Raw genomic sequence first — 14512 nt, 5'->3', positions numbered from 1 at the left:
TAGCAATGTTTGTTTGTGTCTCGATCAACGTCTTTGAGTAAACTGCACTATGCCTACAGCACCGCTGATTAAAGCTTTATGTGATCCAGCCAGTTCCCAGGTCAAAACAAACCATTGCCTTTCCCCACCCTCCCTTTGCCCACTGAAAAGGCGCCTGTAGGAGACAACAACACTTTTTGTTGTCGTGTGATTCACATCCTTCCCGTAGCCGACCCGTAAAGACAGGTAGTTAACAATTGTCCATGCCCGTGCCAGCCCCCTATGAAATGAAAAGGACCGTATCGTATGCAAACGCCGAAGCCGCAGCTTCTTCTCAAAGCACATTTTTGCCCTGCCTACCACACCCAAAACCATCCAAAGCCGCATCTATTACCACCACTGGGAAGAAAAAAAGAACATTGAAGAAAAGAACAAGGAACCGGTCCCTTGGGCTGCCATCTGGAGAAGCCCTCCCCCCTGACCACACTAAACATAATGCATAAGGAGGGAATGTAAATGCTTCATGGAAATTCAAGTCGTACGCGTCGTGGCACAGGTGCTGTTGGCTGTGCTGAGGATCAGTGGAAAGGAGGGGTGGCAGATGACCAGCCCTCCTCCCCCTGACATTGTATGCAGTCCAATGACCGCAAAGTAGTTGTGTTGCAGATGTGCGTATTGCTCGCTGTCTATGCAAGATGCAGCAAACTCCCATCGCTGTAGAGGGTAATGCTGTCGCTCAAAAAAAGGGGCTGGGGATGGAGTGCCGGGTGGGAAATTTATCACTGTCGTAAGAAGATCAGGGTTGAGTGATGTAGCTCGTTCCTTTTGGGAAATTCCTTTTGGGAAAGAAAAAGACAAGGAGCACAAGTCGCCTAAAAGAACTTGCACAGGGCTGAGCTGAGCGCGATGAAATCCACCGGTTTGCTCACGTAGTCGTTGAAGCCGGCTGCAGCGCACTTCTTCTGCACGTCCGACATGACGTTTGCCGAGAGAGCAATGATGGGCATGGGTTTGTACTTGTGCTCTGTCTCCCAGGCACGAATCTCACGGCATGCTTGGTAGCCGTCCTTGCGCGGCATGTGGAGATCACACTGGCAAAAGGAATCAGTATCAGCTCATGTGCATGCGAACGCCCGAAAGGTAATACATACCAGAATAAAGGAGTAGTATCCTCCCGGGTGAGAGAAGACCTTGTCAACACACTCCACGCCGTCCGAAGCGATGTCTACCTCCACTCCAACCTTCTTCAAGTACTTCGTGAGCACCTTCTGGTTGATGAGGTTGTCCTCCACAAGCAAGACCTTGAATCCCTTGTTGCCCATCCGTCGTTCCATGTTCAAGTAGCTTTGCTTCTGAGTCTCCACGAGGCGCTGCGCAGAGGACCGATTGCGGTCAATACTGATATCGCGCTCCTTGGCTGGGTCGAAGATGACGGCAAAACGAGACGGCTTGACGGGCTTGTAGACATACGAAACCCGGGTCTCTGAGAGGATGTCCTCGTGCTTTGTGCCCGCTGCCAGTTTCATCACCGCCTGCCGCTGAACAGAGTCAGTCAGGATGACGAGTCTGGCCTTTGATATTGTTGGCGAGTCCATCAACTTGTCCATAAGATTCATAATCTCCTCTGGAGAAGGGAGGTTGATGACAATATGGGTAAAGTTGACTGCCTCGTCTCCACTCAGCATCATCTCAGCCTCCGCAATCGATGCAAGAGCGGCAATCTGATACGGCACGTCCTTTGGCAGAGTCATCTCGATGTGCTTCTTTGTCGCCTCCCGGCTCAGCTTTTGCGGGCAGATGACGAGGATCGAGTACATCGGTGGTCGGAAGCTGGCAGCCTCTGTCTCCGTGATGGTCTCGTCAGAGAGGGGCGTGGTTCCCGGCGAACTCCTTTCCGAAGGCATCTCAAGCTTCATTTGCGAGAGATCCTGGCCACTCGCCCTCGCGGCCTCGCTGAAGTGAACAAGCCCGACATTGACTGAAGACATGGACGATCGCTCGGTAACCCGGCTCCGGCCCGATTTGATGGAAGGGTCGGAGCTTCCGCTAGAAGCCGCGACCGACGAAGCTGGATCTACATCCGTTGTAGGACTCGTCCCTGGACTCAGTCGTAATGGCTTCACTGTGGAGAGTTGGCGCGCAGGATGGGCCACTTGGAGCTCCTCGGGCACAGCGCGAGTTGTAGCCGTAGACGGAGGGCTTGCAGGAATGTCTGGGTGGTCCTCGCTAGTCGGCAAGATAAAGCGCGCCGTGAAGGTGAAGGTTGAACCCTTTCCTGGCACAGCGGTGCCGTCCATCTTTCCGCCGTGGAGTTCGACAAGCTGTCGCGAGATAACGAGTCCCAAGCCACTTCCACCGTGTTGCCTTGTGCTGCTTCCGTCAATTTGACTGAATGGCTTGAAGATCAACTCTGCCTCCTCCTTGGTAAAGCCCCTTCCAGTATCAATAATGGAAAACTCGAGCATGATTCCCGTCTCATCTGGCTCTTCCCCGTCATTGGGAGGGACAACACGGCAATGACTGAAGACCTCGCCCTGGGAAGTGAACTTGATGGCGTTGCCAATGACGTTGAGAAGAACCTGTCGAATTCTGACCCTGTCTCCCTTGACCCAGGCAGGTACGTCGGACTCAACGACGTAGTTAAGTTCAAGACGCTTTGCAATGGCCATGGTTGACACCAGCTCGTTTACATCCTCGATCAGGGATCGAGTATGGAACCATTCGTAGTTGAGCTTCATCATACCTGCATCGACCTTGGACAGATCCAAAATGTCGTTGATAATCATGAGCAAGCTGTTGGCGCTGGTCTGAATGGTGTTTGTGTAATCGCGCTGTTCCTCATTTAGGACCGTGTCTTGGAGGAAGCTGACCATTCCCGAGATCCCTATAAGCGGCGTACGGATTTCGTGTGACATGTTGCTGAGGAACCGGCCCTTGGACTCCATGGCCTCTTTGAGTTTGGCCTCGAGTAGTTTGTGGTCATTGATGTCCGTTGCTGAGCCAAAATAGGAGCTCGTTCCATCGTCGTGAACCATGTTTTGGATCTCCACGCAGCGGACTAGATGCCACCTGTACTCGCCAGTCTTCGAGCGTAGCCGGACTTCGGTAGTGTATGAAGGGCGACCTTCACTGTCTTCCGTTATCTTGATGATGCCCTTTCTGACAAGGGAGGCAAGGTCGGCTGCACCCTCGTTCCCAGAAGTACTACTGGAGCTGCTCTGCCGGGATAGCGCTTGACGAACAATGTTGCTCGTGAGTAGCTCTTTATGCGAGAGGCTCTTCAAAATACCCTTCGTAGAAACAGGGGATGAAGGTGAGCTTTGGAGGGCGTCTCTCTCTTCCATGACTTGCTTCTTGAAAGAGGCCATGTCTGTGGGCACCCTACATTTCGCGAGGTCTTCGGGGTGAACAAAGTCCATGAAGCCCAAACCCAACGGATCGTCTGTGCTTTGTCCAGTGTAAGACAACCACTGCTGGTTTGCGAAAGTGATGCCCTCATCCTCGGTCGCCGTGAAGATGATCTGTGGAATGAGGTTTGCGAGAAGCCTGTGCTTTGCCTCGGAAGACTCGATCTCTTCTTGACGGATCGCCTTGAGTTCAGCGATGTGCTGGTCGTGTATGTCCATGTACGAGCCCAGGAACTGAGTGATAACATTGCGCTTGTCTCGCGTGGCGATCGCTCGTGCCTGGAAGAATCGATAAGCCCCATCAAAGCGCCTTATACGAACCGTGCGTGAGAACTGATCTCCGGTTCGCACAGAATGGCTCCAGGCTTTGAGGTACTCCTCTCGCTCGTCTGGGTGGATGCTGCCCCAGGGATCTTGGGCAAGATCCGTGACTGTCTGACCCCTGTAACTCAGAAACCGGCTGTTCACCCAAACAATGGCTCCTGTTTGCGGCAAAGCGACAAAAACGTGAGAAGGCAAGGAGTCCAGAATCAACCCCTTGAGCCTGTCCGATGGAGGGGGCATGTCCACCTGGCCCACTGATATGGAGCCAGACCGAGATGGTGCAGACATGTATGGCGTGCCTTTGACCGAGATGCTCGAGCTTGGGGGTAGCGACTGAAAAGTTGTGGTGAAGTCCGCGCCATAAGAGTGTAAGAGGCTGTGGCGGTGAGGTGCCTGGCCCAAGGGCCCAGAGGCCGCTGTGGATTTCTTGACAACTTCGAGAGCGGGTTGTTGTGCCGAGCTTTCGCCAAACAGGTCTGCTCTATTGTCACCCAGGTTTTCTTTGGCTTCTTGCAAGGTAACTCGCTTCTGCTGCAGCCCTGTGACGGCCATTTCATCTGGTAGCCCCCCGGGCACGTCCCCGGCCGCGCCTTCGTTCTGCCCAAAGTCAGTGGCAGTCATGATAAGGGCATCCTGCACCGGGGCTTTGCTCCCAGTGCGGCGGAGTGATGAGCGTTTGTCGATGTTTGACAACTCCTTTGAATTTCGTCGGAGCCGTTGAGCACTCCCGCCCCCCGGTGTCGTAGGAGGCCGTCCTGGACTTGTGGCAGGCCTGGTATTGAAATAGCTATCCCCAGTAACTTGCCCGGGACTGGACCCCACAGTTCGCTTGTCCACGATGAGCCCGAAAGTGCCTGTGTCCCAATTCGGCGTTCCGGCTGGGGAATCAGCGGCGCTCCGATGTGAAGGGCCGGAATAATCACTGGGACTTGTGATACTGCCGCCCAAAGACATTTGCGATGCAAGATCCTCGGGTGGTATGTATCCGAGCTTTGACATGGTGATGGAATCAACAAGCATTCGGCCATCGGTGCCCAGTGCCCCAAATCCGGGAGTGTCATGTCTCCTGCGGTGAAGGCCGACCACTTCGGCTTCCAGATTAGAATAGTGGCGACACAGCGAGAAAGACGTTGCCAGATGGGCGCTTAGAGCTTCAATAGAACGCCGGAGGTTCGAAGGATACGGTATGACGGGGCTTAGGATTGAGAGGATGGCGATGGGTGTCTGCTTCGGTTTGCTGGCAGGTTCTGGTGAGGAGTTCGATGTCGCCCGCTGTTCTGCGGGGGTTGCATCTGACTTGCCCCTTGACGAGGACTTCTGGTCTAGGATAGTCGTGTCAAGCTTGAAAGCTGGAGCGGGTTTTGAGAGTATGACATGTGACAATGGTATGTGCAGAACAGTGTACGAGTTATCGACTCCAATAGTCTCCGGTGGCTTCATGCTAGTGTAGTCATGAGTTGCAGGACCGGGGTTGAACGACTCCTCATCGACCATGGCATCGGTAAAGAAGGGGTTCTGATTTGGATCAGCTCTAATGGCTGGTGATGGCGCGGGTGACTGAGACCATGGCGATGGGGGGGCTTGCTCGTACTCCTCGTACCTAGGAGTCTTGGGCCGTGGGGCATCTTCCAGATGCGTTGAGTTCCTAGACTTCCTTGCATCGCCAGACTTGGCATCCTTGGCCATGTTTGCGTTGCCAAGGAGTGAGGAGAGCTTGGTCGAAGAATCAGAACGCATCTTCTTGGCCAGTTTTCTCGGTCCCTCCGGGGATTGACTTCTTGCTCTGCTCAAAGACTCTGAGCTCTTATCCCGAGACTCTGGGTCAAGGTAGGGATACGATCGCGTCAATGCTATCACCCGGCCTCTGTCGAGCACTCTCTGCACGCCGTTGTGGTCGATCAGAGGATCGGCCTCGTAGTCCAAAGCCTGCAGGACAGGCAAGACCCTGCCCTGGACTTGAGCATGGGTTGCTATCGGAGCTTCCCAGCTCGGGATAGGATGCTCTTCTTCCTCGGCATTGTGTTCTTCGAGGACACTGCGACTGAGTTCCAGGTGTGTAGAATCATCTGCGGGCATTTCTTCTCGCAGGGTGGATACTGGGTACGAGCTTTGGCTCCTGGGCATAGGAGGTCTGGCAGCAGTGGCCGGCAGCCTGGTGTTGACCTCTGCCTTCTCCTTCTTGTTCTCATAAGTCGTAAATGAGTGCCGGCTTGCCAGTGTGGGACGGAGAGGTAACTTGAGTTTCTGCGTTTCGGAGGCATGAGATGGGCCTTCGGATGGATCGCCAGTGCTACTCGGAACCATACTGCTCCCCCTTGCCATGTAGCCCATACTCAGCTCGTCCTCAGGTTGGATGTTGAATGTTGCTTTCTGGCCCCAAGGCACGTTTTCGATATCGGTTGAGTCAGCGGGAACTGCCAGAGTCACTCTCTCGGCGCCGTAGCATTCGGTCATGATCTGCACTACCGTGTTCCACCATGCATCCAGCCCAGGCTCGGCTGACAGCATCAATGTCAAATCATAGAGGCTGGGGGTCGGAAAGTCTGGATTATCTCCCCCTATATAGGAGGCATTCCCAGGCTGGAAGGTGATGTTTGATGATGGCGTTGATGGGTTTGACAAGACTCTATCGAAAATGCTCCCGCCTTCGTGAATTACGCCCTGAGGCCCTGTGGGAGACAGGGTAGTAAAGGGTCGATGTAGTGCAGAGGATGTGTATCCCGGTGTGCCCATGCGCGGGAATGGATACGACGGAGTCCTTGCTGTGAAGCCTGGTGTCATTCCTCCTCTGATCGTATTGCCCGACTCGGTCGATGTGGTTGTGACGTCTGAAGAGGAACGGTCGGAGGAGGTCATGAGTGGCGAAGAAGTGGTCTCTTCCTGAATTGGTGACGGCCGCTTCGGCAGAGCCGAGGTTTGGGCGCCTCTGGCCGACATCTCTCTGACTAGCTGTTCGCGATAGTCACTCAGTTGTTTCTTGGGCATCTTCTCCGGTTGGCCTTCTTCCTTGTGAGATCGCACATCTTTTTGTGGGTCACTGTCTCTCCTCGATGTGGTTCTTGCGGCTGCCTTCCCTGTTTCCTGAGCGGCTTCCGAGTGTGTGCTGCCAGTCGGGGATTTGACTTCCTTGCGTGGCGATGGTGCACCCTGCCCACTCTTCAACCTTCCGGACATTGGATCTTACGCATCGCCTAGCCGCAGAAAGCCCTGTCCCATTATCATGTGCCACCTCTCGGACTGGAATTGCGTGCTGCCTCGGACGGGTTCGCAATGCTTGTGTTCACTCGTGGTGATGATGATGAGACGGATGGGAAGACAAGGGTCGGCTTTGGTGGAGGGCTAAGGCAAGCGCTGTGAGGACTGGGGGTGTCGTCGAGGCAGACAGCGCAGAGACGGAGGAGACCTGTTTGCCTTTTGTGGTGTTGTTCCTACAATACCACGCCGTACACCACTAAATCCAGGTCAGAGTGGGCGTCTGGCAGAAGGTGCAGGCGCCTCGGGAGAGAGCGCGCGCGAACAAGGGATGGGTCAAACGAACAAAAGTCTGGCTGGCGATCGAGGATTGTGAAACTGCACAGAGCCGAGATTCAAGTTTGACAGCTGGGGAAGAAAGGCAGCCGGATGTGCTAGATCGGAGGAGAGGGTGTGGGCGGAGGAGGAGAGCGACGATGACACGCGCGCAGTGGGTGGTTTGGCAGTAGGTGGTCGAGGTATTCCCAGGGCACCCTGAATTTTGATGATGTTAGGTGGGAAAGGAACATTGGAGGCTTGAGGGTACTATGACGGGGTGGGAAAGGGTCAGGTCCGGCTGATCGGCCCCTATGACGTCGTTGCCAATGGCGCGCGTCTCTACTGGGGGAGGCCATGCAGGAAGCTGAGAAAAAGCAGGCAGCGCCCTGCCACGCCTGGCAGGCGACAAGCTGACCACCGTCGGATGTGGAGAGAGCCAGTCCAACACTACTTTAGTTCGGTATTGCCCGGCACATCCAGAATCTCCCGTCTGTTTACAAGTACTATTGTCGGCTTGCCAATGTCTTGTTCCAGTGGGAATGGCTTCCTCTACGAAGGCACCACCATCCCTTTGTCTTCAAGACTGATGGAGGGTAGGATGGTGTGGTGTGGTGCGTTTCTTGTCTTGCATAGATAGTCTCCTGTCTCCCTAGCTGCCAACCTCAGTCCTAGTCCTGAGGTGTGCATGTGCGCGTGGATGTGCCTTGTTCCTGTGAAGCATGCTCTGATGCTGATGACCCTGGCGAAAAGTGGGCAGCCCTCCAAGGTGGGCAGACCCTACAGGCGCTTACGTCCTGCCATGCGACGCGAGACATCAAAGCTAGGCGGGGAGCGGGAGACTCCTCACTCGTACGAAACACGGTGTACGTATTTCTGCGCCTCCACCCGCCGCAGTGAACGGAGCAAACGGAGGGAGCCCTTGGCCTTTTACAGGTGCATCTACGCAGATCGCTCCACCGATTCCCAATTGTCGGCTGCCCTAGGATAGCGCGAAAGCAGGTCCCCCAAGGCTATGTGGGCACTATTTGGTCTAGCCGTGCCGACCTGCCAGACTCTCAAGTCAGAGGGTCCAGGCCAGCTAGCTGTTCCAACGAATCAATAGGTAGGCGCATCCCTTGATGGACCTAGATCGATCATCTTGATAAGATTATTCCTGATCGAAGCACGGAAGAGGAATGTTCCAGCAAAACTATGAGACGAACAGTGGTGTTGGCCTGTGGGTAACTTGTAGGATCCCCAGTGATATGTTAATCTGCCGATCCTAACAATCCACAGTGTATGTCCCTCATAGCACCAACCGCCTGGAAGCCGGAGCTGGGTAAGGTAGTCTTTGTTTACCTCGATCCAAAAACATCAACCTGCATTACCTGCATGTCACCTGTCTCATTCACGAGGCATCGAATAGCACTGGTCCTGCAGATAGCGCTGGTGGCGGGGAGATGAGCGAAACCAATTGAGCACCATCGTCCCAACTGACTTTAGCGCAAATACCTAGGTACCTAGGTAGCTTATACGCCGAGACTGTGCTGCTCTCAAACCGGCTTTGGATGAACGGGGATAGTGAATTATCAGTCAATCGACTCCATCAGACAACAGTACAAACACAGATCGTCCTTCTCAGATCGTGGGTTTATCCATCGTGTTGCCTTGCTCACCCCCATAGTGTGGTTTTGGAGAGGCAATGTATCAGGCTTTGTCCTCCTCAGATCCTCAGAGGGGACAATGGCCAATGTACCGCTCCTCCCTTCGCATAGCCCATCCCAGGTCACACGCTGCAATCGTCTCAAGTCACTAAGAGTCCAGATTTGCTTAGCAGTATGTGGCTGGCCATATGATACAGTTGTGCGAACCAAGTCTGACTACCGCACCAATTAGGCTCAAGATAGAGATACTATCGACAAAAGATGTACATTGAAGAGTATAATTACCGGTCAATCGGCCGCGCTGTTGCTCTGTATAGCCACGCTTGCAGCTGACGACCCCGCCTAGGCTTGCAACTGAATACAAACATTTACCACAGCTCACAGACCGGGTCTTTCTTAGGGCACTTGAAGGCCTCTCTGAAGCCGCGCGAGTTGTACATGGCGGTTCCCAGAATCCGGATCATGTCGGGCGAGTGCTCATCCGTCAGCACCCTCTGGGTCAACATGGCCGGCTTGAACTTGGAGCACCACACGTTGCCGTAGGTGATGTAGAACAGCTGCTCCTGGGTGAAGAAGTTGAGGCCCGGAAGGTCGAGGTCAGGCGACGACTTGCGACGCTCCTGCCATGCGGCCCAAGCAGCTGAGAGGCCGCCAGCATCGGCAATGTTCTCGCCCTCGGTATTCTTGCCGTTGATATGCAGGGTGCCGTTAGTACCCTGAACGGTGAAGTTGGAATACTCCTCAACGAAGCAATCCGCCCGTTTCTCGAACTCGTCAATGGTCTTGTTCGTCCACCAGTCCTGGTACTTGCCCTCGGCATCATAGAAACGACCGTTGTTGTCGAAAGCGTGGGAAAGCTCGTGACCAGCAACGGCACCGAAGCCACCGTAATTAATGTAGGAAGGCAGATCGCCACCGAAAAGGGGGAACTGCATGATGCCTGCGGGGAACACAATCTCGTTGCCAGGAGGGTTGTAGTAAGCATTGACAGTGCTGGCAGTCATTCCCCATTGGTCCCGATCAGTGGGCTTGCCAAGCGCTGACCATGTCTTGTTCACTTGGAATTCAGCCTGCGCAATTGCATTATCGAAGTAGACGTCGGTGGTGTTGAGTGCAGCATAATAGTCCTGGAGGGCCTTCGGTTCCAAGATGTTGGGCGATTTGGTAGGGTATCCAATCTTCTGGGTGATCTTCTGGACCTTGTCGGTGGCGACTTTCTTCACTTCATCGTCCATCCACTCGAGCGACTCGATTTTGGAGATGAAGACCTTTCGAATATCTGAAATGACCTGGTCTCCTAGATCCTTGGCCTTCTCAGAGAACGCCTTCTCGACAAAGAATCGGGACAGGATCCAGCCAAGGCCACTGTCGACGTGGGACAGGCACGTGCGGAACCTCTCAGGAGTTGCGTCCGGGTCCTTAACAGAAAAGTACGGTGTCAGCACCCAAAGAAACATGGACGACGGCTCGGATGATGGCTTACCTTGCCGCTAAGTGTGTTGACAAACTGCTTGTAGGGCTTGACCTCGGGTGCCTCAACCAGGTTCGCGGTATTCTGGATCACCTTCCAAACGAAGAAGCCTTGAATTGCTTCTTTCGGGCTGTCAGACAGGATAGAGGAGACATTTTGCAGGAATTCCGGAAAAGATGTGATGGTGCGGTTCACGGTGTAGTTGGAGGGAGCAAGCGACTGAACCACATGGTCGAGGCCAAGTTCCGGGATCAACTTCGCGCTGTCCTTGAGAGCCATTGGGTTGTAGGATTTCTGCAAGACTAAGGGTCAGTTTCCAAACAAACTTCAATGTTTATTTTTAGCTGGGAACGCACAGTGATGTCGCTAAATTCCTCGATATCCGGAGTAGCACCCGCGATCTTGATCTCGAGATCTACAATCGCCTTTGCGGTCTTGTTTGCGTCTTGCGATGTAGATTTGATAGCCCCGAGTACCTTTGTGATTGCATCTAGGTACCCGGAGACAACCTCGTCATCTTTGTAATAGCCCTTGGCCGGCAGTCCGGGGGCCTCGCGTGGAGCGATGACTACGACAGTCGTGTCCTGATTTCGACATCAATATAGAGCTTTCGCAAGGCGGGGAGAATGCAACATACCGGTTCCTTGTCATCAGCAGTGACATAGATGTTCGAGAAGGCATCGATCCCGTGTCGCTGGAGAAACAGTAGGCTGTCGCTCCACGACGACGAGTCATTGAATGTCGACGTCAGGTCCTTCAGAACCTCTTCAATTGGCGTGATACCGCGCTTGCTGATGTCATTGACAGCCATGCAAGCGTTGTACGCACGCTGGATTTCGTTGAAGTTCTGCTCATCAATAGAGGCGGTAGCTTCCGCCAAGCTCCTGGGCGAGAAAGTCGAGTGGTTCGACTCGCCGGGATAGATGCCTTCCAGGACGTGCCTCAGAATCGAGTCGCCGTTCTGAGCCATGATGTTCAGCGCGTCGGTCATACTCTGGTCAGGCCTCATGTCATGGCGGTCTCTCCAGCCATCGCACACCAGCGTCTCAAAGTCGGTACAGGGATCGAGTTCCTGATACTTGGGCGACAGGCTGTAGAGGAACTCCGACGCAGCATGGATGCATGCCGGAGTCAGACAGAGAGAAGTAGTCGAATTCATCCTGCTCGACCGGTATACTGAATGATCACCAGAGTTAGAGAAATTGGCTCCGGGCAAGCCAGGAAGATTGACCAAGACCTGGCTGGAGTGGCAGGGCTCAAAGCACGGGAGAGCAGGGGTGCTGGAGAGAAAGAGCAGGGCGATGCAGGCACGGCGGTGTTGTCAGGTCAGACGGGGGCGGGTGGAAGCAGACTGATATAGGCACGAACCTCCGAACAGAACAAGAAGAACAATGACGACTGCTACCAGCAGGATGCTGACACAGAGCGAGATCCAGCGGTCCTGCTTCCACCTTCTCAAGCGCCTGCCAATTACAGCAGCGCGTCCCTCATCCTCGCCATTCACGACGGCATTTTCTTCCCGATTCAGCAACGGGGTGGACTCGTCTGGCAGGTCTTGGCGAAGGTCATTTCCTGGTTGCCGCGAGGCCAGAGGGGCTTGTTCTGGTGTAGCCATGACTCGGCGCGGACGACAAGGCGTGGCTCATCGGCTCCTACGGCGCAGCGCAGGGAAGCAAGACAGGCTAGCGGCAAAATGAAGGTTCCTGTCCCTGGGAGGGTCGCAGATCAATTAACTCGATAAGAATCTGCGGTTGCTGTCCTATGTACATGAGCGGACGAGGAGGAGAGGAGGTCACCGCGTTTGTTGACATGCATGGATGGGGATGTGGATTTGGGTTCCGCAGCCTTGACTCGGGACGTCATCATCCACTGTGGAGCAGCACACCACAATTCGCTACGGTACTACCTACTCAAGGAAGCTTCGGCTTACCGCCTGAACTAGGCTCAATCTAGAGCATTAGAAGAGCTTCCAGGCCCAAAGCCCCTGTCAAGTGCTCCCGTCGATGCGGGGTAGCTCCTGAGCGGACCTGTTGCGTGCCGGAGGTGATTCGCCTGATGCTTACTTGAGGGGGGAAATCACAATTTAAACTCGCATTGCTACAACATGGCATCAATTGGGTCCGAAAGTCTCGCCAGGGTCTTCCTGAATCCTTCGTGCGAGAGTCCTTGAGAAATGCCACTGAGTAGACAGCGGTGACAGCGGTACAGTTCCTCATCGTGCCATTGCAAGTAAGCAATGTGTAAGAGTCGCCAGAGGAAAAGTGAAAAGAAGAAGGGCTCTAGGATCGGGGCAAATGGACCAAGACCGCAGACACGGATGTCGGCAAAATAAGCTGCATAGTGCTTTGAACGACAACCACCTCGTACGAGCAAGGCAGATGCTCCGTAAGCCCTTCATCGTCTATAAGCACTATGGGATATGTCGCTGTGCCTTTTGAGGTCAACAACCCCGTACGTGTCCCAGGGACGTCAGCCGCCAAGGCCCGCTATGCATTGTACAGACCAAGCGATTCAATCTACCCTATCCCAGTCTTGGGTTACAATGTGGTGGCATCATCATGCATCCTGTTTCTGGTCTGTACGACATTTAAATTGGCCCATGCTGTGCAGCATCCCGCCCAACCAGGCAACAGTCGCGCCTCTGAGCTCAGATGAGTGGCCGAGACGTCGGCCATGAGCATCATGGCTGCAAGCACAAGGATGTGGAACCTAACACGAGATCAACCAAATAGACCATGCTGACGCGGCAGCCAAACAAAGCCTTACGAGGTTCCTGGAGGCGGAGCAGGTTGTGCGTGCCAAGGATCTCTTGTATGTAGTCGTCTCTAACCCTGTAGGGCAGTTCAACATCCCAATGATCACATAGGCGACATCATCGACGGACAGCCTGTCTTGGCATACAAGGCGCAGGGGAAAAGGAAGGACAGACGAAATAAGGGGAGCTCATCTCACGGCGGGCTAGGGAGAGAATGCGTGCGAGCAAGAGGTAGAGGACGAAAATAAAAAAGAGCGAAACAAAACCAATATGTGAGGTAATTATCGTTGGGAGAAGTGATACAATGATACCGTCAAATTAAGCGTTTTAATCTGCTTACACCCATGAATGATCAGACGTGGAAACCGCCATGTTCCGTAACCATGGACACTTACCCTGCACCTCATCGATAGGTACCTATACTATGTTTCTCTTGTCTATGCCAAGTGCCACCAATAGTAAGTCCATCTAAGAAAGCATAACAACTTCGTCCAAAACCAAAAGCCAGTCCCTCCACTACCTCATCCTTGAACCAAGTCTCGATGCTGGGATTCCTAAGAGGCGTCCTCGCCTCTCCAGTATGCCAGCCACCGGTCAATCCCCAACTTTCTCTTGTGGATTCGGGGATACACTCCTAGCACCGTCAATACAACAGCCACGACGACGGCCCAGAGTTTGATGTCAAGCACGTTCTTGTTGTAGTCCGTGCCCGTAGCGCTTAGGACTGTGGCCAACAGCAGGATGTAGAGGGAATAGCCGGACCAGCGGTGATATTTCCAGAGGGCTTTCGCGTTGTCCACACCGCCGAACACCGCCGGAACACCCCACATGAGGAAGCCGAAGATGTACTGGACGAGGAGAGCAATAGCCGTGATCACGCCAAGGTAGCCATGTGCCGAGTGGAAATGTACGCCGTTGGATTTGAACTTGTTGACTTCAATCATCACGACACCAGCGGTAAAGAGGAGGAACGAGAGCAAGTTGAGGCTCGCATGGACCCGGGCGCCTACCACTTTCTCTTCCGGTGTCCAGGTCGGCTGGAGAACCAGGATGGCCTGGGTCACTGTGAAGACCCCCAAAGACTGTAACAGAGGATGAGGAGAGAAAAGCGGGAGCAGAGGGTTCAAAAAGACTGAGGACCAGATCAAAGCCAGAAGTAAAAACGCGCCAGCCTGAGCGATCCAGCCCGTTCCTAACAGTGATGGGTAAGTATTCGGTAGTCGAGGCTCGCAGTGCCGATCCGCAAAACGAAACGCATCGAGTGCTGGGACCAAAACTCACCATTCCATAAATTGGAGATCAGTGAGTCGCCCGGCCTTTGCAGAGCATCACCGGGTCTGCCGAGAAGAGGTTCCGACTCATCCGTGAGGTTGGTATCTGTCGCACCAGGTATTCTGGCTGGGATGCCAGTGGCGGAAGCCAT

At 54.0% G+C, this 14512-nt stretch overlaps 3 protein-coding genes across 3 annotated transcripts; all 3 read right to left on the bottom strand.

The window, feature by feature from the left end:
• Positions 1 to 851: 851 nt before the first annotated feature.
• On the bottom strand, positions 852 to 6884 carry E0L32_010459 (uncharacterized protein; the record flags this gene model as incomplete). Its single annotated transcript, XM_031133079.1, has 2 exons — positions 852 to 1070; positions 1131 to 6884. The coding sequence occupies 2 exons, from the start codon at positions 6882 to 6884 to the stop codon at positions 852 to 854; spliced, it is 5973 nt and encodes a 1990-aa protein (XP_030989595.1).
• Positions 6885 to 9231: 2347 nt separating this feature from the next.
• E0L32_010458 (uncharacterized protein) lies at positions 9232 to 11949 on the bottom strand (the record flags this gene model as incomplete). Its single annotated transcript, XM_031133078.1, has 5 exons — positions 9232 to 10281; positions 10347 to 10628; positions 10691 to 10918; positions 10972 to 11510; positions 11703 to 11949. The coding sequence occupies 5 exons, from the start codon at positions 11947 to 11949 to the stop codon at positions 9232 to 9234; spliced, it is 2346 nt and encodes a 781-aa protein (XP_030989594.1).
• Positions 11950 to 13643: 1694 nt separating this feature from the next.
• Positions 13644 to 14512, bottom strand: E0L32_010457 (uncharacterized protein; the record flags this gene model as incomplete). Its single annotated transcript, XM_031133077.1, has 2 exons — positions 13644 to 14281; positions 14371 to 14512. 2 exons carry the CDS (start codon positions 14510 to 14512, stop codon positions 13644 to 13646), a joined length of 780 nt encoding a protein of 259 aa, XP_030989593.1.

This window comes from Thyridium curvatum (assembly GCF_004353045.1).
Source record: "Thyridium curvatum strain D216 chromosome Unknown NODE_84_length_182893_cov_82.147506, whole genome shotgun sequence".
NCBI lineage: Eukaryota > Fungi > Ascomycota > Sordariomycetes > Thyridiales > Thyridiaceae > Thyridium > Thyridium curvatum.
This window is presented reverse-complemented; position numbering and strand designations above follow the sequence as displayed.